Here is a 24,256-nt window from a genome sequence, read left to right on the forward strand (position 1 = left end):
TGAGAGTAGATGAGACATTTTATTACTAATAACGTGTAACTGCGGCTCAGCATAGAACCTCAAAGCTCACAGCCAGGAAGAAGAAACCTCACAGAACAAATAGAAATAGTTTTCCTTTTTTATTTCCTTTCACGCCCTGTTTTTGTCATGTGACTCGACAGCGTCAGGTGCTGAGAAAGACTTACCTCCAAACCTGAAACCACTCTTATTGATATCTGATCAGTTTGTGACTGATATCTGATCAGTTTGTGACTGATATCTGATCAGTTTGTGACTTATATCTAAACTAAGCGCTGTGTGGATTGTGCAGGTCTAGTTTCGTGCGTGCTAACTTCAGCACAGTTGGAACCCGTCAGCCTAAAATCTGATCCAGGAACCAGGAAGATTTGCGCCGAGAGCTCATATAAAAATAATGTGAAATACAGCAAATGAATGAAACGCTGTTAGTCCTGCAACACGCTGGTTGGTCCAGGTGTGTCCCACCTCTGGGAGAGGCTCCACCCCCCACGACCCTGAATACGATGACTGGAAGAAAACTGATGAATGGAAATGAAATAATATTTAGGAAACCCTTTTAGTTTGAAATATCTGTCATGAATGACATGTATGAATTTACTGATAGGTTTCAATAACTACCTGTATTGATGACATGTTCCTGCAGGCGGAGATGAGAGCGGCGGTGTTCCTGGCAATGGAGGAGCAGGACAAACTGGAGGTGAGTGATTCACACAGAAGTTCCAAGCACAGTGTTGATCAGTCAGTGCTGTCCGTCATAGTCCAAGATCAGGACAATGCCGGACAATACCTCCCACTCACTCTGTGACATGCTGGCCAGTCACAACGAGAGCATGAGATTATACGTAATGTAGCACTGAACAACTCCTCCATCTAATACACAGCACACACTAAAATATCTGCACATAACAAGGGCAATCTTAACCAAATATATTTAATTTGTGTAGCATACTGGAATATTTATAATAAGAGCTATTTTGCTATATTTTAACTTTAGTTTAGTCAGTTCCAGTTTTTAGTGTCTTGGAGCGACTATTACTACGTCATTAATAAAGTATTCAAATTCAGGAATACGTGAGACAGCAGGTTCATGGTGTGTTTAGATTAAAATCTAAGTTTGTAGTCTGGAAAAGTGAACAATGAGGTGGGAGGAGTCAGGAAGTTGGGAGGGGTCAATGATGGTCTTGATGTGTGACTGACAGCTTTGACCTGTTCTGAGCTCTCGCTGATGTTTCTCCTCAGAATAAAAGTCCGCTGGTCAACGAGAGCCTGAAAAAATGTCTCAACACCAAAGACGGTGAGTTCCTCAACTTCCTCTTCCTGCCTGCAGCCGGTTTCACTGAGCAGCAACATTTCACGAGCAGGTTAGCAGTGATGAAGGTCATACTGCTTCATGGCTGTTATTTTACAGTTTTACTAAAATTAGTCCAACAGAAAGACTCATCAGCGAGAGAGTTCATAAAGGTTTAAATAATTTCAAACATGCTCTAAAGAATCCCTCACTGATCCAGCAGCTTGCACTAAGAGTGAAACCGCCCGTGAGCACCATGGCGGAGCATCCGCAGGTCACCATGCGTTTCTTTCTTATCCTGATGTCATTGATCATCAGACTGCAGTATTTGTTACAATGGCAACAAGTAATAATAATAATATTAATAATACATTTTATTTGAGGGCGCCTTTCTAAAACCCAAGGTCACCTTACAAAGAGAAGAAGACATCAATAAAACAGTAGATTAAAATAGATTATAATAAATTAAAATACAAAAAACACAAAATACAACCACAAACAACAAATTTTTTTTTCTAATCTTTATTTTCATTTTTAAATTGGAAACGAACAAAAAAACAAACATACACACAAAGCAAGAAAGAAAACAAAAACAAAAAAACAAACAAACAGAAAACTCACAACTGACCACAGAAGCACTCCCAGGTGCACACTCTTGTATCTATGCCTTTCATGGATAACCTCAAACATCTGAAAACCAAACACAGAAAATACAGGCATAATAATAATAATAATAATAATAATAATGACAATATTGGTAATTACAGAAATTTAAAACAAACACACAAACAAACAAAGAACAAAGAATTCAAAAAAAATAAAATAAAAAATTGAGCAAAACAGAAAACACATCATGTGAACCCCTCCCACCATCCCCCCACCCCTTTACCCCTGTATGGCTCTCAACCTCATCACATTCGTGTATCCAGACAGCCCATATTTACACCTATCTATAGAAACTCTCATACACAGGAATCAACATCCCACAAGATAAAACTACAGCATTCAGGAAATCAAGTCAGAAGGGCCTAACCGGGGATCAACTCAAGGCAGACCCAGGGGGATTTGCGTCATCTCTATGATCTGTTAGGTCCAAAGACGGTAGTACTGACAGGAAGGGGCCCCAAATTTTTTCGAAGGTTCCATATTTCCCTTTTACACTATGCAATATCTTCTCAGGTGTGCAGTAGGACGCTAGCTCATTAATCTAGTGTCTCAGTGTTGGAGAGTTTTCAGATTTCCAATGTAGCAGAATACATTTTTTCACTGCAGCACTCGCAAGTAAAATAAAAAATTTCTTGTGATAATTCACATTTATAGAACCTGTGTCACCTAAAATCCATAGTTTTGGGTCCAGTTCGATTTGGATCCCCATTACCCTTGAGATTATTTCAATGGCCCGTCTCCAGAACTCTTCTATCACTGGGCAATTCCACAGCATGTGGAGGAGATCACCATCTGTCACCTTACATCTCAAACATTTGGGGGAGTAATTAATATCAATTTTATGTAACCTATAAGGGGTATAATATATCCTATGAAATATATTAAATTGCATTTGCCTGTGATTTGTAGAAATTAACATGGTCTGTGCCTGTTCCAATAAATGGTGCCATTCTACCTCTTCATAGACATAGCCCAGGTCTGTCTCCCATTTTCTTTTTAAAGACGCTTTATTATAGTCAGGTAACTTTTCATTGATAATAGTGTATATAGAAGATGCTATTCCTTTTATTGACTTCCATGGTTTGGTGCAAAGATGCGTTTCAAGAGGAGTTTCTTTAGGAATCTCGGGGAATAATCCTTTGGATTTCTCTTTGACCCAATCTCTTATTTGTAGGAATTTGAAGAAATTTTGTCCTGGGAGTTTGAATTTTTCCTTTAGTTGTTGAAAGTCAATAAATGTATCATTATTGTATAAGTTGGCAACAGTTCGAATATTTCTGTCTTTCCATCCCCGCAATATTGGGTCAGCAATATGATAAGAGAGATCAGGGTTGCCCCATAGGGGTGTCCTTCTAAGAAAAGAGATATTTATTTTCAGAAGTGAGTGGGATTCCTGCCAGGCACAGAAGGTGTTTAATATTATCAAATTGTTTGTGAGCTTGGATAGACATTTTTTTTGTACCTAAAAATGGAACATCTTTTAATGGTATGGGGTTCACCTCATGTTGTTCTATTGGAACCCATCGAACCTCACTCCTCTCTGCATGTAGCCAGATCCAAATTGATCGGTACTGGGAGGCAAGATAATAGTTCCTAAAGTTTGGTAAATTAAGTCCTCCCCTTGAATATGGGGCCTGTAGTGAGGAGAGTTTGACTCTTGGATTTTTCTTTTGCCATATGAAAGACGTTATGAGTTTGTTAAGCTCTTTGAAGAAACTTTTAGGAACATTTGTAGGGAGACATTGAAATAAGTAGATAAACTTAGGCAAAATGTTCATTTTAACAACATTAATTCTCCCTATAAGAGATAATGGAAAATCCATCCATCTCTGAATATTAAATTTGGTTTGCTCCAACAGTTTGATATGATTTAATTTGAATATTTGATCCTCGGATTTACCAATTTGTATACCCAAATACGTAAATCCATTATTACACCACTGTAATGGGTCAGTAAGAGCTCTAATACGGCTATCTTGTATATTTAATAACATAATCTCACTTTTGGTATAGTTTAACTTGTATCCTGAGGCTGCACTGTATTCTTTAAGACACTTCATTAAAGAGGGAATTGATTTAAGAGGGTCCGTTATATACAGTAGGAGGTCATCTGCGTATAGAGAAAGTTTATGTTCACTTGTGCCGAATTTGATTCCAGATATGGAGGCATTAGTATGGATGGCAACTGCTAGTGGTTTGATCGCAATCGCAAAGAGCAAGGGGGAATTTGGACAACCTTGTCTGCAACCTCTAGTTAAAGAGAAAGTGCCAGAAAGCACATTATTTGTTATGATATTGGCTCTGGGGGCATTAAAAAGTGTCCTAACATAGCGGGTGAACTTTTCTCCGAAGCCCATGGCTTCCATTGCCTGAAATAGAAAGTTTGGCTCAATCCTGTCAAATGCTTTATTAGCGTCCATGGAGATTATTAGCAGTGGGTCTTGGTTTTTTTTAAGCAGTATTCAGTATATGGAGCAAACGCCGCACATTATCTGCTTCATGTCTGTTTTTAATGAAGCCTGTTTAGTTGGCATTTATTATCTTAGGCATAATGTCCTCCAATCTAAGTGCAATTATTTTAGATAATATTTTATAATCTGCATTTAAAAGGCTGAGGGTAAGAGTCACATCTCTGTTTGTCCTTGCCCGGTTTTGGCAATAATGTGATTGTTGCAATTTCCAATGATTCTGGTAATTTATTATTTTCTAAAGCTTCTTTAATCATATTTGTAAGTGGTGTCAATAATTTATTAGAAAAAGCCTTATAATAATCAACTGGAAATCCATCTGGTCCAGGGGTCTTATTATTTTGTAAACACTTGAGGGCTTGAAGAACCTCCATCTCAGATATATCTGCATCAAGCAGTTCTTTGTCCTCATTATGTAATTTAGGAAGAGTTATTCCATCTATAAATCTTTTTGCAGCAGTACTGTCGACCTAGAGCTGGGCGATATGAGATTTTTTCATATCACGATATGTTTTTTTCATTTCAGGCGATAACGATATCTATCACGATATAAGCCAAATAACTATATTTGTAAGATTTAAATGTGCCGTTGCTCACAAGTAAAATGTGAAATAATCAGCAGCTTGTTTTTATTTAAATATTTATTTCCCATAATAAGTTCAACAGGGTAGATGTACTTAAGGAACATGAGACTTTTTCAGATAAATAAAGGCAAATATTGCAAACTACACAAAAGGCAGCCGCTAAAGCGTTTAAGTTTCAAAATAGAACAAACGAAACAGACTAAATTGTCAATTCCACTTAGAAACAAAATATTAATTCTAAAAATAAATCTTAGTTTGTTTTACAGAAGAACAGACAAAACTGACTAACCTTTGTTAATATCAAATAAACTGAGAACTAAAAGGAAATTCTCAATCTCTCCTTGTTGTATAGCTTAGCTTTTCAAACAGTTTTAACAGTTACTTTAGTCTGACAAAAGCCGAATGACGAATTAGCGCTTCCAGTCAGAGACTGAGGCTACGTCCACACGTACACGGGTATTTTTGAAAACGGAGATTTTCCGTTTTCGTTTTAAAAAATAATCCCGTCCACACATAAAGGCAGAAATGAAGGAAAACGCTGCTATGAACATGCCAAAGCAGCAGGTGGCGCTAGATTCCTAACCGTGCAGAAATGTTGGCCAATCAGAAGTCTAGAAGCCTCGGCGGGAAAAAGTAAACAAAGCTGGGGCATAGAAGCAGAACCGAGTCGTATGTGTGGAGGGACAGTAACTGTGTGTATATGTAAGCATTTAAACACTGCAGAGAGTAGAATTAACAGTAACAGTATTGTAGAAATTAATTTCACCGAAACAATAACGTGGCGCACAGTGTGACGCATGCACCAGTTTATTGTATTTCCAGACTTGCTTTCGGCACATTTACAGTGCACGCTACTCTGTTTTTTGTCAGACTTGAAATAGCCGAAATACCTTCACACTACGGAACTTCTATGGCTCTTCCGTTCGACAATCTCTCCGGCATTGGACCCATCATCTGTTTTCTCTTCGGTCACGCTCGGTTGATTTTTCTAGTCGGCACACTCATTTCCTCCATTACGCGCTGGCTCCATTACCCGCTGGCTGTTTCCCAAACAAACACACGTGCGGCTTGGCACTTGTGCTGTACGTAACAAGTCACGCGACGTGACGCTGCGGCTGTGATTGGTTCGGCTCTGCGCTGCTTAATTTGGATTGGCTGACCTTTTTTTTTTTTTTTTTTAAGAGGACAAGAGCGGCGAGGTCTATCGCGATAGCTTAATTTCTCTATCGAGTAAAAGTTATATCGCGATACATATCGTTATCGTTCTATCGCCCAGCTCTATGTCGACCCCTTGCTCAGATTTATACAGATCTTCATAGAACCGTTTAAACTCTGCATTTATGAGTGCTGATTCATCAAGAAGTTTATCATCTTCCGTTAATATTGTCCGTATAAATTTATCAGATGTTTCTTTCTTAATTTGCCAGGCCAGTAGTTTACTTGTTTTGTTTCCAAATTCGTAGTTCTGGCCATGGCTGCTTCTGCTCTGCTGGTGCATAAATTATCATATTGCAACCTTATTTTTGTTAATATATTGAGGTATTCTTCCTTTTTGGTAGCAATATATTCCTGTTCCAAGTTTTTAATGTCAATCTCCAATTTAGTTATCTTCTCTCTGACCTTTTTAACCTTATTGGCACCGTATGACATAACCATACCTCTCATATAGGCTTTGAGGGCTTCCCAAATATTGGTATGTGAAGAGGAGTTTGAATTGGCATCTAGGAATATTTCAATATTAGTGTTCATATATGAAATAAAATCAGAGTCTCCTAGCATATAATTTTTAAACCTCCACCTGTAGGTTACACTTTGCGACATATTGGTAGCCCAGGAAAGTTTAATGGGATTATGGTCTGAAAAAGTAGCTGCTAAGTAGGAGCAATCTATCACTGTTGCCATCATATTTTGTGGTACAAGAAACATATCAATTCTAGAGTGTGTATTATGTACTGGTGAAAAAAAGGAGAAGTCCCTCTGGCCTGGATGGAGGTTTCGCCACACATCAATTATGCCTATATCCTTCATACCTTGGTTCAGTGCTGTTGCTGCCTTGGATAGTGAAGCTGACAAACATGAAGGTCACACTGCTTCATGGCTGTTATTTTACAGTTTTACTAAAATTAGTCCAACAGAAAGACTCATCAGCGAGAGAGTTCATAAAGGTTTAAATAATTTCAAACATGCTCTAAAGAATCCCTCACTGATCCAGCAGCTTGCACTAAGAGTGAAACCGCCTGTGAGCACCATGGCGGAGCATCCGCAGGTTCACCATGCGTTTCTTTCTTATCCTGATGTCATTGATCATCAGACTGCAGTATTTGTTACAATGGCAACAAGTAATAATAATATTAATAATACATTTTATTTCTAAAACCCAAGGTCACCTTACAAAGAGAAGAAGACATCAATAAAACAGTAGATTAAAATAGATTATAATAAATTAAAATACAAAAAACACAAAATACAACCACAAACAACAAATAAAATAAAAAAAACACGATTTGACAGCAAGTAAAATCTGTATTAAAGCGAGTAAGCCAGTTTAAACAAGTAGGTTTTGAGTTGTGACTTAAATAAGGGAAGGGAATCTATATTTCTTACGGCTGAAGGAAGTGAGTTCCAGAGCCGAGGAGCAGAGCGACTGAAAGCTCTGTGCCCCATAGTGATAAGGCGAGTAGAAGGAACAACAAGATGAGTGGCAGATGAAGATCTGAGTGAGCGGGTAACAGTGGGGATATGAAGCAGATCACAGAGATAAGGAGGGTAAGATGAGGTTATGAATACACTTAAATGTGAGAACTAAGATTTTAAAGTTTATCCTGGCTTCTATGGGCAACCAGTGAAACTGTTGAAGAATTGGGGTAATATGGTCTCTTAAGGGAGTAACGGTGTGTTCACACCGAACGCGATGGACGCGAATAAAACGCCCCAAACGCCCCTAATTTGACGCGTGTACATTCGCGTCTCAACGCGTGTCCAAGAAAAATCCATCGCGCGTCAAAATATTTTGACGCGCGTGAACCGGAAATGTGGGAGGAATGTGGGAGGGAGTTGTGCCAGACCGGTATCTTTGCAAGATGGCAGCTATCGAGCTAGCGCTTGAAGAGAGAGTCTCCCTTCTCTATGTACTGTGGAGAGCAGAGCAGCAGCGTAAAAGACGTCCTCGCCGTACCTGGGTCCATCAGGTCCTCCAGAGGCATGAGCAGTTTGGTGAGTTTCACCACTTGCTCCAGGAGCTGCGCCTGGATGACGGCCGATTCCAGCGCTATCACCGTCGGCCAGTTTGAGGACCTGCTTTCCCTCGTCGGTCCCAGCATCGCCCGCCTAGACACCAACTACAGACGCTCAATCCCACCTGCAGAGCGCCTGTCCGTCTGCCTGAGGTTAGTAAAACTATTTAATACGGTAGTCCTTTATTGATATCTGTGCTAATATGCTAATCCATCCAGTTATACACTGCTAACATGGATGTGCTATGCTAACAGTGAATGCTGTCGGTGTTTACTGAAAGCAAACTGTGGTACAGAGACGACTCTTTATAATATTTCTAGTGATACTCAGAAGCTCTCATCAAGTCCCGATTTAATTCGATTTATGCTGTTATCAGTGTTTGCATGATAGCATGGCTGTGGTGTCACATCAATGTATGCGCTCGGTGTTTGCTGATATCAAACTGTAGCATTAGGACCACTGAGTTAACCTTTGTAGTGATACTCACTCCTTTTTATTTAGACCTGGTTTAATTCTGGGATAGTTGAATATTTGTATATAATCCCTGCAGCTGTCAGACTCTATAGCAGGGGTCACAGCCTTTATTAAAACAGAGTTAGATAAAACTGTGAACAGTTTGGTTCATCTCTAGTTACATGGTTCTATCTTGATAAGCTGTCTTATCACAGATTAATTTTTCAAAAATATTAATGATTTAAGCAAGGAAAGGGCTACATGTCAACACACAACTCTTTATTTCTATTAATGTCTCACTTCATTCCTACCTGATTGACATGTTTAGGAATTATGAGTGATTGGCTCACTGTAGTTGTGAAAGTTGCTACCAATCAAATTATGATATGTTAAAGTTAAAACAAAACACAACTGTTTTAGATATTATCTAATATACATTTTGTAATTATCCTTATAATTACAAAATGTTTTATGTAAGATTTAAGTTTTGTGATTTATATCTGACATCACAAAAGTATTTTGGAATTTGAATAATGTATTTTGTAACTGCAGTACACATAATACTGATTTTGAACAATTTTGTCCAGGTTCCTTGTCACCGGGGACTCCTTCAGGACCATCGCGTTCAGTTTCAGAGTCGGTGTGTCCACGGTGAGCCAGATCACCCCCCAGGCAGCGACGGCCATCTGGGACTGTCTAGTGGACGACTTCATGGCTGTGCCTTCACCTGGAGACTGGCGGTCCATCACAGAGGGATTCCAGGAGCGCTGGAACTTTCCTCTGTGCTGTGCAGCTCTGGATGGGAAGCACATCCAGACAAAGGCACCCCATATATCATATAGGAGACACACACATTGATATACACTAAATATTCATTTCATTTCTTTTTTGTGGTGCCCAAATTGATGCACCTGCTTGATTTTGTTTAAACAATTATTGCACACTTTCTGTAAATCCAGTAAACTTCTTTTCACTTCTCAAATATCACTGTGTGTGTCTCCTGTATATTTAACTGACATTTTTTATTGTAACAACCAACGATTTATACAGGAAAATAATGTCTATTAACAAGGTTGCCCAAACTTCTGCATCCCACTGTATCAGTATATTTTGTCATTAGTATAATATGAAATAAATTCTACATGTGTCAAGTTGTGTGCCAACATTTGCTGTGTAGTAGAACTGAGACATTAGTCATTATAAACATTTATTTGAAATAATATTAAAAGTCTCAAACAGAAAAACATTAAACATAAATATATAAAATATAAGAATTTACAGAGAGACAGGAATAAAAAGGACCAGCTGCTCTCCAGAGCAGGAACAAGGCTGAGGAGGAAATGCTCCATTGGAGACTGGTGTGGCCTCTTCAGGGACTCCAGGATGGCCAGCTCCACCGCCGATGGACCGTCCTGGGACCCGTCCCTCATCTGCCTCGGAGCCGTCCTCCTCTGTGGGCCTGTAAAACAGCACAAAACACAAAGAAATGAGAAGGCTGCTACTAGATTTTAATTTCAACATTGAAAAAAACAAAAAAAACAATAACAGGATATAATCAGATGGGTTGTAGATATTTAGTAAAGGTGATCACAAGGGAATCCCACCGACTAAAAAGGTATCAGTGCTTGCTGTACATATCTGTGGGTGCAGCAGCAGGAGCTCAGGGACTGGGGATGCTCTGCTGCAGAATCAGTTGGTTCTATCAATACAGTATTAAATGTTAACAGGTTGGATATAATAATCGTAGAGTAGACAGTGGTCCCTCATTTATTGCAGGGGTTCTCAGAATAACTAGCCCCTGGTCACAGTTCTCACAATTGATTCTCAAAGTGCAAACCTTTGTAGATTGCAAAACGTAAAAGTATTATTATGCCGCGGTTTGTCTTCATCTGCCCGCCACTTTCGTGCGCCTTTTTCCCTCACGGTGCAGGTGTCTCCGAATGAGGCTCATAGTTATGGGTGTTTTTGTGCTGTTTTTTCTATTGGACGCGATGGTTATCAAAACCAAACGTGATAAATTTGGCAAGCGCAGGAGATTTGTCAATCAGGCTGCAGAATGCAATGCTGTACTGTGCAATAAAAAATCAGCGAAAAAGCAAAGCAGTGACGGATGAACAGCGGGACCACTGTGTGCTGTTTATTAATAAACAATAAAATATATTCCTAAATGACGACATGCATAAAAGCAGAACGGTATTTGTACGTCAGTGGGAAAATAGCGGTGGCTTGCTAGCTTTTGTGCGGCTTCCCCGGGTCAGTGAAAACTTTCAAAAGAGAAATGAATGAACTTACCAGGTTGCCCGATCTCTTCACATATCTTCCTCCAAGCTCGGTCCTTTTTATTCCTGTCTCGGTACTGAAAGCAGCTGGTGTTGTACAGCTCCGAGTTGTTTGCTACCGCATTGATTAGCCTTCCCCTCCATTGAAGTATGAAAGGCTTTGGCTGGATCTGCCCCTTTGACCTAGGTAACAGCCACGTCACCAGGCTCCTGATTGGTTGTCGCGGCGCGATTTGACGCTGGAGTTCAGATTTTTCCAACTCGAGCGGTAGACGCGAAACGCGCGTATGCACAAAATGCAACACAAAAACTCACGCGCGTGGTTTTATTCGCGAGTCAAACGCGCCAGACGCACTACACTGACGCGCTACACTGACGCGCGTTTCACGCGTTTTGGCGTTTTCGCGACGCAAATCTGCTTCCGAATTTTCGCGGGACCCGCAATCGCGCGTCATCGCACCTTTCCATTGACTTTACATGTAAACCTGACGCTCTATTCGCGTCCATCGCGTTCGGTGTGAACACACCGTAAGAGTTATGACCCGAGCTGCAGAATTCTGAAGAAGTTGAAGTTTATGGAGGGACTTATTAGGGAGACCAAATAAGAGAGAGTTGCAATAATCGATCCAGGAAGTAATAAGACTATGGACAAGGATGGCAGCAGTAGGACTGGGCGATATATCGAGGTTTTTTTTTTTTTTTTAAATATCGATATATTTTTATACGAGATATAAGATGTGACAGCATCGTTTATATCGATATGGTATATGTTGCGTTATAATTATACTTGTGGAGCCGCAAGTTTGCCTCTCTTTTGTCTCTACTCGGCCTCGCCTCTCCTTCACTGAACACAAGTCCCCCTCCCCCATCGCTTCACCTGCAGGCAACAACAAGACGGACACAGCAAATCTCCGTTACCGCGGATCGCCCTGTGCGTGGGGCTGGACGCATCAACGTGTTAACGAGCTAACCGCGCTAACAGCTTTCTCAAAAGTTGACAGTGCACGTTATGTATGAATTCTGGTTGTTCTTAATGACCGTGAACCGATTTTATGTGGTACACGGCGCTCAGCAATCTGTCAAAAAATGTTTTAGTACGACTTTGGTAAGCTACGAACTACGAAGCCGCATCGCTTGATGGATGATGTTGGAGCATTACGGCTACCGTAGTCTGGAGCCTCACGGAGCAGTAGCGGTTTTAGATACGGGCGACACGGGCGGTTGCCCGGGGCGGCATCGTGGTGGGGGCGGCATCACGGGCATCGGCAAAAAAAAAAAAAAAAAAATGCTCGTACTTATGCTGCCCCGACGTCATGCCAGCGCATATTGGGAATGGCATAGGCACCGATCGGTTTTCTATCGCCCATTTGCTGGGAGTAAGGTCGCCCTCGTCTGCGATGCGCGCCTGCGGCACAGGGAGTTGAGGGCGGGGCGGCGGGGGATTCTCTGACTGGCTGGAGCAGCATCTAATAACCAACTCGCAAAATAAAACAAAATAAAAACAAACCAACAAACACGAAAATACCAGACATTATAATACAGACTTATAATTTGCACCCATGTTTTTTCGAAATTCTATACACGAAAAGTGGTGCGCCTGCTCGCTGCTGAAGTCAAAGTAAACTTTATTGTCATCTCCTCTAAATACAGTCCAGTATACAGAGAGACGAGACGACGAGGCTCCAGTTACAGCAGTGCAAGTAAACAAACAATAAATATAAGAATAGTAAGAAAATAAATATACACTTTAGGACCAGGGGTAAAGGGATCAATAACAATTTAAAATTTACAGTTTGATGATTTAAAGTCTTACACACAACCCATCGAAAGGGGAGGGGGCCCTGCTGCTTCCAAATAGAGCACATTTAATTTATAATGTTGTAAATCCAAGCCCATTATCTATTCACGATTTGAATCCTGGGTTGTGTGAAATCTCAGAAATGCACCCTAGACAAAGTGAATCTGTGAACTAAGGCAGCGGTCCCCAACCCCCGGGCCGAGTCGTTTGGTACCGGGCCGCGAGAGTTGAGGCTCGGGTGTGAAATGCATGGTTTTCAGGGTTTTTATCAGTTTTTGGCGTTATTTTGTTATCATTTTTATTGTTAACTTGGTTTTCCTGGGTCTTTTCACGTGTGTTATGAATAAATCTTCTTTTTTTTCGGTGCCGGTGCTAGTTTTATGTTGTTGTATTTATCCGCGACACCTTAAAGGCCGGTCCGTGAAAATATTGTCGGGCATAAACCGGTCCGTGGTGCAAAAAAGGTTGGGGAACGCAGAACTAAGGTGTAGGTGTGTTAGATTATGTTGTGGTGATCCTCGAGTTGAGGGATGGGTGTTCATACTGGAGTGCAAAATTAAAACCAATGGAAGATGGACAAGAAAAGTGGGGAGTGTTCGCCCAGAGCGCCAAACAGGCTAGGACCGCCACTGTTGCGGAGTAATACGTACTGTGCTTCAACGTAATGTTACCGTATTGTGTGCGTATTGGGACCTCAAATGGCTCCTGTTAAAAGACACGGTTACACAGAGGATTTCAAACTCCAGGCTTTCAGTCACGCTGTAGAACTTGGGAACAGAGCAGCTGTGAAATCTGTCTCTTTGTTATTATACTCAGCGTCTGTTAGTTTACATTTTGATTGCACAATTGTGAGATTTTTGTTATCACAAAAACAACATTGTTTTCTTTTATTTATGGAGCACTATTAATAAATGCTGATAATTTATTTTTGAGTAATTTTTTAATGTACATCTACGCTGTATGTTAATAAAAGTGCCTGTGTTACATCTGGGACACAGCTTTGACTAAGGATGGGATGAAGCTGGTTAATGTTACGTAAGTGAAAAGTATGCAGATCGGGTTATGAAATGAGAGAGGACTGTCAAGTATGACACCCAAACTCTTTACCTGCGGGGAAGGAAGGATGGGGGAATTTTTAATGGAGAAACTGTTAGATTTGGTTAAGATAGAGGCTGTGCCAGTGAGTAAAACTGTTTTATTACTGCTAAGTTTGAGAAAATTGGAGGAGAACCATGATCTGATCTCCATAAGACGGTTCAAGAGGGAGGTAGGTGGAAGGGATGAATTAGGTTTGGAGGAAATGCAGAGCTGGGTGTCATCAGCATAACAATGAAAATTGATATTATATTTTTGGAATATTTGGCCAAGAGGGAGCATGTAGATAATGAAAAAGGGCCCTAATACTGAATCCTGGGGCACACCAGCAGAAACGGGAAAGAAACTTGAAGAGTGTGATTTAAGTTGGATAAACTGAGTGCGGTCTGAGAGCTATGAGGTGAACCAGGCAAGGGGGGTGTGACTAATGCCAATGGATGCTAATCTGCTCAGGAGGATACCATGAGAAATTGTGTCAAATGCCGCACTAAGATCGAGAAGGATGAGGATGGTTAAAAGACCAGAATCAGCTGCCATCAGAAGGTCATTAGTAATCCTTAACAAAGCCGTTTCTGTACTATGATTGGGGCGGAAACCAGACTGAAATTTCAAAATAAAGGGGAGGTTTGATATAGGGCGGAGATTATCAAAATTATTGGGATCTGCACCAGACTTTTTGAGAATTATAGTGACAGAAGCAGTTTTCAGGGATGGAGGAATGATTCCAGTGTTAAGGGAAGAGTGGATAATACTAGTTATAGGAGGAGCCAATGAAGGGAGACAAGCTTTAACTAACACAGTGGGAAGAGGGTCGAGCTGACAAGTGGTTGATTTTGATTTTTGAGTAAGATTTGGTACATCAGCTATGGAGGGAAGAGGAAAACAGAAAGTCTACTTCACAGCTAGAAGCTCCTACAGATTTAAGTTGTTGGTGGATATCAGCGATTTTATGAGTGAAAAAAGATATGAGAGTTGCAAAAATCAGCAGTCCGGAGGTTTTGTAATTTTACTAAACAATGAAACGAGAGACCTGGAGTTACCTTCACTAGAACTGATTAAACCATAGTTTAATAGAATACATAGAATAGTATGTAGATTTGGCTGAAGCAGTGCAGTCCTTATACAACAAGATATGATTGTTATACATTTCTTTGTGTATGGTAAGTCCGGTTTTCTTGAACAGACCAGTTGGCGTTCTTTGGAGCTGTGACAGCAAAGGTTAAGGCTGCAATGACCTCGGTCAGCAGGCGTTGCAGCTCCTATGTGCCCCACAGGGGGGCACTGTGGCTACAGCTGTCAGCTGGTCTTATCTCAGACCACTGCAGGGAGCAGACAGAGTTGACGAGCAGGAGTTCACCTGGATTTTAGGTGTTCATTGTGACGTTTACATGGTGTCAGTATTTTTATAAGGTGTGCTCCATTAACAGGAATCCACCAATCAGAGCTAACTCCAACTCACACCCTGAGATTCTGGGTCACTCCTGCATTATGTGACTTCCTGTTGGTATGTGATTTTCTGTCCTTTATTTAGCAGCAGTCACGTTGATGATGATGAAGATCAGAGCTTTGATCTCTTTGGCCCTTGAGGGTGTCACACAAACACACAGCAGCAGGACGCCACAGACATGCTCACACATACACATACATGCACACAGACATACGCTCGTTTAAACCACTGGGGTCAAACTGGAGGCCTGCAGCTGAGTCCTGGTTGGTCTGTGGCATGAGTAGTGACCACGTTCAGTGGTGTGAAAGCCGAGCAGAGAGTTGGAGGTCAGGACGTGTTCGTCTGACCAAAAATGGTTTTCTGGTTTCCTAGTGACATCACAGTGCTCATCACAGTGTTCCCTGCTTCAGAGGCATGTGAAGAGTTTGGACATCTCCAGCAGGATGTTTTTCACCTTTTGGGATTAAATTGTGTGAATAAGTGATGAGATGCTGATGCTTCGTGTGGCCTTCAGGAATTAAATGATGTTAAACAATGAGAAGAAAAAAGCTTCATTAAAATTAGTGTCAGGACAATGCGAGCAAAGTCACATCAATCAGATTTTAGTGTTTGATCAGTCTTACAGATCATGAGTAGTGACACGCCAGGTAATCAATCAATACGTGAAGTGATTGATGAGTGATAAGGATTGGTAGATTGTCTCTGAACACAGCATCAGATGATCTCAGCTGCTGAGAGAGAAGTTTTCCCTGTGATGCATCTTGATTATGGTGATAGTGATGATATCATGCCCTTGCAGGTCGTCTGGTGGCGAGTCTGATCGTGGACTTCCTGCAGGTCTTTAACCTGGACTTCAGCCTCGCCGTCTTCGAGCCAGAGATCAACTCTGTGAGTACCAGAAGCTTCTCCTCCACCTCTTCCTCCTCGTCATTGCCGCTGACTCCTCATGCTGCTTTCAGGTGTCATGAAGCTGTGAAGAAAGTGCAGCTGTATTTGCTGTTTGAGTGTTTGAGCTATGAGAGCTGTGGTATCAGTAGAGGATCCATAATAATACATATTCCAGTGTATCGATAAATCAGAGGCGTGATGATGGCGGCTTGTGACTGGAAAGAAAATGTGAGCGATGATGTGTAAATAACAAAGGACCGAAGCAGCTCCTGAACGCCGTGTTCAACACTTGAAGCTCAACGCCACACAGCGAGCGGTTTCCTCCTCCTGTAGCCGAGGACTCGCTGAGGCGCGCTCGCGACCACAAACTGACTCAATTTTCCTTCTCGTGGTTTGTGGGTTTGAAGCTTAGATCACTGGTTGGCTTCCCCTCGACTGTGTGACGGTTTCTGTTCTCTGTTTAGTTACAAACTCTGGAAAGCTCACAAACCCTCGAGGACGATGCGATTCTCCCACGTTAGAACAAACTGCTCGGCCCAAGCAGAGAAGCATCCAGCTGCACCTCCACCTCTGCATCCCCTCATACAACCTTACAGCAGAGGTGTTTCAAGGACCAGCACAGATGGAGCTAGACGTGCAGAGAGCCATCGGTAACAGTAATGACTGTCAGATCGGCTGATGATGATGATTTTACTGGTATGCTGAGATTAAACTCTGTTAGGCCTGACTTTACTCAGCAGGAGCTTCCTGCTGTCGTTTTCAGAACACTTGATCTCTGACCTCTGAGGACACTAAGATTTGAACTCCTCTGAGATTTTTAGTAGATACACTGATGGAGTCAATTTCAGGCTCCTGTGTCGCCTTGTTTTCAAGTTCTCACAGTTGCAAACTAGCGTGTTCACGCCGCCCACCCTGCATGGTGACAACAGTAAGAACTTTGTTTCTGTTTTAGATGAAGGGTTCAATGAGAAGCTGCAGGGCAAGGGAGGCCTGCTGACAGGTGTGCAGACAGCGCCGGTGTCGTTGGGAGGCTCAGGGGTGATACATTCAGCCCACTCGCGAGTTCAGACTTCAACCTGTACGCTGTCAGCGAGTAAGGGTGCCGATGGCTCACTGATGAGGGTGAACAGACTGCAATAATGCAAACATTATTGCTGACAAATGCAACACGACCTTTAAGTGTCCGCTCCATGTCTGCTCAGCGTTTAAATAAAGTTTTGTCTGTGTGGTTTTTTTTTTGTTTTTTTTTTTAAACAAAGAAGCCAGTATCAGCCAATAAAGGATGTTTATGCTGTTGCTGAGCGTGAGGCCTGTGCCGGCTGGACGAGTTCTGGTTTAGTTTTATTGATAAAGCTTTATTTGCTTCCTGCTGCTGTGTTTGTCCAGGCGAGCTGTCTGGATGGGCGGGATCAGGTCTCCAGGGAGCTCGGCCTCTCCGACTTGGACCTGAACAGGAAGTCTCCACTGCTGCTGGAGCTTGTCAGGAGGGGGCGCCACCGGGACAAAACGGCCTCCTTGGCTGAGGTGAGACAAACCTCCTGAGGATGATGATGTCAGTGAAGTGATGAAGAGTTATTGATGGAATGTGTGCGTGTGAGAGCAGGGAGACCAAGGAGGGAGCATTCCCAAGATGAGCGGACTTCTCCTTCACTGTGTGTGTGTGTGTGTTGGTGTGTTTGTGTGTCGGTGCGTGTGTCTGTGTGGGTTATTCTGGGTCATGATGTCAGTAGATGGAGGGTTTTGGTTTCCTGTTGATCTCAGGGTGTCCTAGTTTCTGCTCCGAACTCTGCAGCACACGCAACCAGCCCACAGTACTGGTATTACAGTACTGCTACTGACACTAGTACTGATAGTAACGTGCATGAAGTCTTCTGTTCAGCTCTGGACTCTGACACGGCAGCTTTGTATGATCCACATCAAGTTTGTTTAATTTTTGTGTAGTTTGAAGACATTTGGACTTTTATTCGTTTAAATGCTAAAAAAGTCTGTGGATGACAGAAGCTAACCAATCACATTGGTGGTTACATGCAAGTAAACAATGAGGTGATCAGTAAGGATTATTTGAAGCAGCAGGTGGGCAGGGCTTCACCCCTGACAGTCAGGTGGAGCTAACATGAAGAACAATACAGAAGATCAGAGCGACTATGAGAACTGAAATGGACCAAAATGTAAAATTAGGCTGCACACGTTTGATCCTTCTGAAAGAAACGGCTTAGCTGACACAAACATGAGAATCTGACTTAAAATGATTCATTTAACTCACTTCCAACTGAACACTGACGCCACAGAGGGATGAGTCAGGAGGAGCGTGGAGAGGAGGGGGGGGCTCCGTGCTATTTCTGGAGCTCGATTGGTCAGTTCGTCAACCCGTCCTGCTGTTAGGGGCATTTATGGGTTAGTGTGGGCGTGGTCTCTGAACATTTTTCCATCCGTGGCATCACTCAGAGGCCAATTTGAGTGTGAGATTAAATAATCCAGAGTTATCCCTTAACCCCCCAAGGTTTCTGTTCAATGTGTGTCTGTGTGTATATATAAGGCGTGTGTTTTGTGTGTGTGTGTTTGCTTGCACCGGTTTGGTTTAATCTGTGGTTTGTTTTCTGTGAGCTGCAATCTAATCTCAGCCAATATCTTGCTTCAGCTCTTTGATCACTGAGCGTGCTCAGAGAGGTTTAGCGTGAGGTCACAGGTTCACACGTGTCACATCTGATCCTTATCAGCAAATAAACTACTTCCTTCCTTCCCCTCGTTGTAGGAGCTGACTCAGAAACAGATCACAAATGCCAATAAGAAGTTTGACTTTTACGACAAGGTGAGCCCCACACTGTACCTGTGTGTGATGTCATCAGCTATTGTCCAACCACAGGCTGCAAGTATTGATCTTTTGTCTTTGACCCCCGGCAGGACCACAGCGGCTCAGTGCTGAGAGAAAATCTGAAAAACATCTTTACTGATTTGTTCCCCGCTGTGAACAAGTAGGTTTTACTTCCTGTTTCAGACAGTGAAGAGGGACACGGAAAGAGTCTGAGGATGATGACGATGATGATGAAGGTTAATCTGTTTGTGTGATCTACAGGAACTTGTTGGAGAGGTTCGTCACTGATGAGCTCAGAGCCTCAGACAAAGACTTCTCTACAAGTAAGAAAACGATTTTAAACCAATCACACTGATGAGAAACTCTGATGGCGCTCTGACTGATCTGTGTCTGATTGATCTGGTTGATTTGATCAATACGTTTACAGCTATAGACTTCCAGCAGTTCCTCGGGATGTACCGGCGGCTCTTCTCTCAGTGCAGGAGTGTGGTGAGACTCAATTTTTGGTTTCTGATCACATTTTATGAGTTAATGTGAAACATTTAGAGTATAAATCCGAGAAAATGCTCTTCAGAAACTCCGAGTCTCACAAGGTCTCATCTTTGTTCAGGTGCTTCAGGACTCTGATATGGGTGTGACTCATAGCCAGTTACCTGAGCAGAAAGTCAGTAAGGTACGTTTGCTCTGTCATCTGACCGGTCAAAGGTCATTCCGCTTTACTTCATCTCCCTGTATTTAAAGCTGGTGACATCACAGCGATTCTGGGTTTGTATTTTTGTTTTTTTCCCAAACGCGACCGCCTTGAGGTGACAGTTGCTGTAATTTGGTGCTAGCTAAATAAAATAAAATTGAGTTGGATAAGGAAAGAATATTTAAAAGAATATTTAAAACACATACAGAAACAAACCTAAAAGTAAACAGTTCACTAAAGGTCAGGTTGCAGCAGACTTTAGCACATGTGTACACGATAGAAGGAAAACTGTGGGATAAATAGTTCACAAAATAGAATTAGAACAGTTTAATTTGTGTTCTAACACAGTTACAGCTGCTGGCACCAAGATGAAGATGCTGATGTTAGCCTGTTAGTTCTGCTGGTAGCTGCATTGAGTTAATGCTAGCACTGATTTCAGCTTGTTAACTGCCATGTAGTGAAGATGATGGCCTGTTAGCTCTGCTGATAACCATTTAGCTGTAATGTTAAGAGCTGATATTAGCACTGATGTTAGCCTTTTAGCTGATAGCTGTGTAGTGCTGATATTAGCCTGATAGCTCTGCTGATAACCATTTAGCTGTAATACTATCCTGATAGCCATGTAGAGCTGATATAACCTGTTAGCTGATAGCCGTGTAGCACTGATGTTAGCCTGTTAGCTGATAGCTGCTATCCTGTCCTGCACAGATCCCCAGGTATAAAGGCCTCAGAGGACAAAGTCAGACAGCAGCCCAGGTAACACAATGAGGAGCAGATGAGAGACTCACTTTGTGCTATTGCTAACCATCACCATAAACAGCAGCACTTCTGACTAACGCTCCTCTCTGGCCTCCTCTGTCACAGCTCAGAAACAGGAAGCTATTCATGTTATGACTTATGTTCATCTCATAAGACATCAGCTATAATGATCACAGCTCTTCTGGTTAGGAAATAAAATGAAAGGCTCTAACTTTAAATCTTTTAATATTCAAACATCCCCAACTTTCCAGAGTACTTTTGCATCAGTCGTAGTTCAGAATAATCAGTTATCCGATTATGGGAAAATACGTTTTACCTCCTTCCCCTCACTGCTGTATTTCTCTTGATTGGCGGACTTCAGGAAGCCTGCTGAGGGGCAGTACACTAAGCCTGTGAGCGACAGCATCTGAATTCACCAGACACTATCACTGCCACCATAAACCTAGTTTATTCTGTGTTTATGTGGTAAAATGGCTTCTTCCTGTTCGCATCTTTAAGAATAAAAGCTGCAAAAGAGTACACATCTTTAGTTTTACTGATTAAATAGATTTGTTTATTTCTGAATGAAGACGTGAACATTTTTCTAACTTGTGTTGCTGCCTCTTTAAAAGCTTGTATTGTGAAACATACAGGAAGTTCCCGGCTGCTGAACATCAGCTTTTGTTTGAGACCTGCAGCTGATTATGATCAAATCTAACTTTTTTGCTCTGAAACACTGTGACCTCGTTACTACAGCTTTAATCGGCCTCCACATCTTCCTCTTTACCGCGTCTTCATCACCTGCTCACCTCCAGTCTGGGGTGCACGGTGTGATCTGAACTTGTCATGTCGCTGCTTAGGACTCAGAACGCTCTCTGAGTAAAGGAGATTTCCAGCAGAAGGAGGAGATCTCTGCCGACAAGAGGGAGCACCTGGACCTGGAGGAGGAGGAAGACCTCGATGAAGGAGATTCTTTCTTTGACGACCCCTTGCCCAAACCGCAGAAGACCTATGGCTGGTGAGCTTGGCTGACCTTTGACCTCTGAGTCAGTGTGAATTTGTGGGTCAAACGTATTTCCTTTCAGCTTCAAACCACAGTAGTTATCCTTCCCCCTCACATTTACCCTCCCCTCCAAAATAAAAGGAAAATTTCCAGAAAATATTTGCTGAATCCAAAAAAGGAAAATAATTTTAAGATTTTCTTTCCTACAAATTGTTTCAATAAAATAAATGTTGCAAACAATCTGAACATTTTGATACATGCAAACATGTTGTAATAGAAAACTGAATTTTCTGCATTTAAAAGAAATTGTTCCAGCTTTCTCTCTTTCATCTCACACCTGAATTTTATGGGGTTATATTTGTGCCACTATTTTGAAATAGTGGCAAATAGTTGCACAAAAATAACACCATAGAACTTTACCTGTCTGTGCTGTTCACACCTGTGCTGTGTCTGAACGTGCTCCCTGTCCTTCCTCTCCTCCTTCTCCTCCTTCTCCTCCTACTCCTCCTGCGGTAGTGCCGTCCCTGTGTTGGAGGAGAGTCTCTCTGGCTCCAACGTGTCCTCCATGAGACGAGGCAAAAGTCTGAGCGAGTGAGTGTGCACGTCCCGTCATGCCCAATCAGAGGAGCTGTACGTTCTTTATTTAAAGAACTTTAGTGAAACAGATGCGCAGAGACCAACACAGACACACTTCACTACAGACTGCGTAAAGAATCGTTGTTGTTGTTGTTGTTGTTGTTATTATTATTATTATTATTATTATTATTATTATTATTATTATTATTATTTATAATTTATTTGTATTTGTTCTTAATGAGCAGATTTTCACTGAAGTGTCTCTGTGCTCTGGGCTGTTTCACTGACGAATGCAAACATTCAGATTTATCCAGGATGATGATGATTGGCTGGAGAGTTTCCTCCATGGTGGGAGCGATCCTGTGTTTCTAACAGCTTGTCAGGAGGCGTTCAGAGCTGTGAGCTGGGGTTTGAATGTGGAGCAGGATCACGGTGTTGGTGTTCCCTAGATGGACTGGGTGTGGATTGAGCCCTCTGTGGCTGTGACTGAGCCCTCTGTGGGTGTGACCGAGCTGTCTTTGTGTGTGTGACTGTTTTATGTGGGTGTGGCCAAGCTCTATGTGGGTGACCTCCTGTAGAGCGTGACGCAGGTCTCAGCTTAGCGTTTGTGATGAAAGTGGAGCAGCCGGAGTCTGGGCAGCACCTGAAACCATGTCAGTCTGATCAAACAGTTTTTAGATCAGTGATCGATCAGCAATGAGCAGATGTTATTGATCTCCCTGCTCCCTGTCTACGTGACGGGCTCTGCACGCTGCTGCCCATTAATAGCAGGGGGCGTCACACCCACAGATGGACACAGAGATACAGGAATAACACTCGTGTAAGCACCGCCTGACGGAGCGACCACAGAAACACTTGCCGAAGATCTCCCTGCTCTTACCTGTGCCCGCCCTGCTGTGCCTCGTGTCACGTGTTGGGGAAGGTAAACTCGGAGCTGCTCGCCTGTCTGCCTCATTACGCGTGAGTTAAATCAGCATCCCTGTTGACGCCAGTCCCGTGGACTAAGCTGTACTCAGCTCAGATTACAGTTTGATGGTGGCGATGTAAAACTTTATTGACGTTTGTGGAGAAAGTGGGTCACGGGGGAGCTCCAAGCTTCTCTTCCTCCTCTGCTCATGACTCTGAGGGCGTTTAACAGTTTTCATGGCTGATTACGTCCTCCTCAATAGAAGCTCAGACTTTGATGTTCACTGACTCCTTTCTTTCCTTCTTTTCTCCTCTTCCTCTTTCTCCTGGCTTTAGCCTGTCTGTGCTGGCTGCTGACTCAGAGGGCGAGCGAGACGAGCCTCTCTCTGATCCCTCTGAGCTCAGGTGAGCTGCAGGTGCACCTCTCTTCATGTGATTGGCCACTGATGAATCCTTCCAGGTGAAGCAGGTCAGCATCAAACCTCTAGGCTTTCCTCTCTGCTCTGACATTTTGGTTCCTCTCGTGAGCACGAAAGTGTTTTGATAAACCGTTTTTATATTCCTGGAACTGTCTGATGTCAGAGAAAGGGGATCTCCTTACATAGTCAAATGATTTATAGGCTTCATTAATAGGTCAGCTTTGAGTTTCAGGGATGACTTTAGAAATCATAAAGACAGGATAAACTGATTAAACACCATGTTTTCTATATTTATTTTTGCCTTGAAGCTGTTGCTGGCTTCTCTTTGTCATAAATCAAGTGCACCCCTTTCGGTTTTCAGTCAGACTCTTGCTGACTTAACAGGAGTGTTTGATCTGTGCAGAAAATGTAAAATCTACGAAAAGTTTCTGAGTGTTCATATTACGACCCCTAAGGTTTATCTCCTGACCTGGTGAAGGGCCATGCCCCACAGCATGGGAACCAGCAGTCTGAACTGTGCAGCTGTAGGCGGAGCTGATAGACCAGCCGCTTTACAACCCTCCTCTTCTCTCGCTGTTTCTGGTCCATGTTCAATCTGCTGTTTGATGCTGTCTGCTCTGGTTAGGTGGAAGAGAGGATGTCTAATCTGGGGTGGAGTGGGGGGTGTCTGATTAATTTGACTTGCTGGACTGTCTGTCAGGGTCTTCAGTCTTTGCGGTCTCCTCTTCACAGGAAGGGGGAGGTGTCCGGATCCAGGGGGAGTCAAGGAGGGTCGCTGGAGGGTCAAGGAGGAGGAGGAAAAGGACAAAGCAGCATGTCGGAGCCAAACCTCAGCAGGAACGGTCAGTTTGATTTCTCTCGGAGCGAGTTTGGGTCGAGTGTGTTTCTGTGAG

The 24,256-nt window shown here is 42.4% G+C and overlaps 2 protein-coding genes and 1 long non-coding RNA gene across 8 annotated transcripts in view; 2 read left to right on the top strand and 1 right to left on the bottom strand.

Moving 5' to 3' along the window:
- Positions 1-24,256, top strand: part of cep43 (centrosomal protein 43) — a 44,215-nt gene that overhangs the window by 2,530 nt on the left and 17,429 nt on the right. For 3 of the 6 annotated variants that reach the window (XM_086265304.1, XM_086265306.1, XM_086265301.1), the window contains exons 2-15: positions 662-715; positions 1,258-1,312; positions 16,130-16,218; positions 17,605-17,742; positions 18,971-19,027; positions 19,120-19,190; positions 19,292-19,353; positions 19,458-19,519; positions 19,641-19,703; positions 20,430-20,477; positions 21,320-21,477; positions 21,979-22,053; positions 23,281-23,349; positions 24,096-24,205. In XM_086265304.1, coding sequence (XP_086121430.1) covers positions 668-715; positions 1,258-1,312; positions 16,130-16,218; positions 17,605-17,742; positions 18,971-19,027; positions 19,120-19,190; positions 19,292-19,353; positions 19,458-19,519; positions 19,641-19,703; positions 20,430-20,477; positions 21,320-21,477; positions 21,979-22,053; positions 23,281-23,349; positions 24,096-24,205 — 1,105 coding nt within the window. In that variant the 5' untranslated portion in view covers positions 662-667. The remainder of the gene's footprint in view (positions 1-661; positions 716-1,257; positions 1,313-16,129; positions 16,219-17,604; positions 17,743-18,970; positions 19,028-19,119; positions 19,191-19,291; positions 19,354-19,457; positions 19,520-19,640; positions 19,704-20,429; positions 20,478-21,319; positions 21,478-21,978; positions 22,054-23,280; positions 23,350-24,095; positions 24,206-24,256) is intronic. The other 3 variants (XM_086265302.1, XM_086265303.1, XM_086265305.1) reach the window with 3 other exon arrangements.
- LOC147313259 (uncharacterized) lies at positions 6,495-10,638 on the top strand. The gene is made up of 2 exons (XM_086265309.1): positions 6,495-8,410; positions 9,299-10,638. The coding sequence occupies exons 1-2, from the start codon at positions 8,151-8,153 to the stop codon at positions 9,567-9,569; spliced, it is 531 nt and encodes a 176-aa protein (XP_086121435.1). The 5' UTR covers positions 6,495-8,150; the 3' UTR covers positions 9,570-10,638.
- Positions 9,902-11,417, bottom strand: LOC147313260 (uncharacterized). Its single transcript, XR_015125180.1, has 2 exons — positions 11,004-11,417; positions 9,902-10,170 (listed from the first exon to the last, which is right to left on the bottom strand). It is a non-coding gene; the product is annotated as an uncharacterized LOC147313260 (long non-coding RNA).

This window comes from Aulonocara sp. 'chitande type north' Nkhata Bay, linkage group LG15 (assembly GCF_057382095.1).
Source record: "Aulonocara sp. 'chitande type north' Nkhata Bay isolate Kocher_YH1m ecotype deep benthic linkage group LG15, A_spYH_male_GT1.1, whole genome shotgun sequence".
NCBI classification, from domain to species: Eukaryota; Metazoa; Chordata; class Actinopteri; order Cichliformes; family Cichlidae; genus Aulonocara; species Aulonocara sp. 'chitande type north' Nkhata Bay.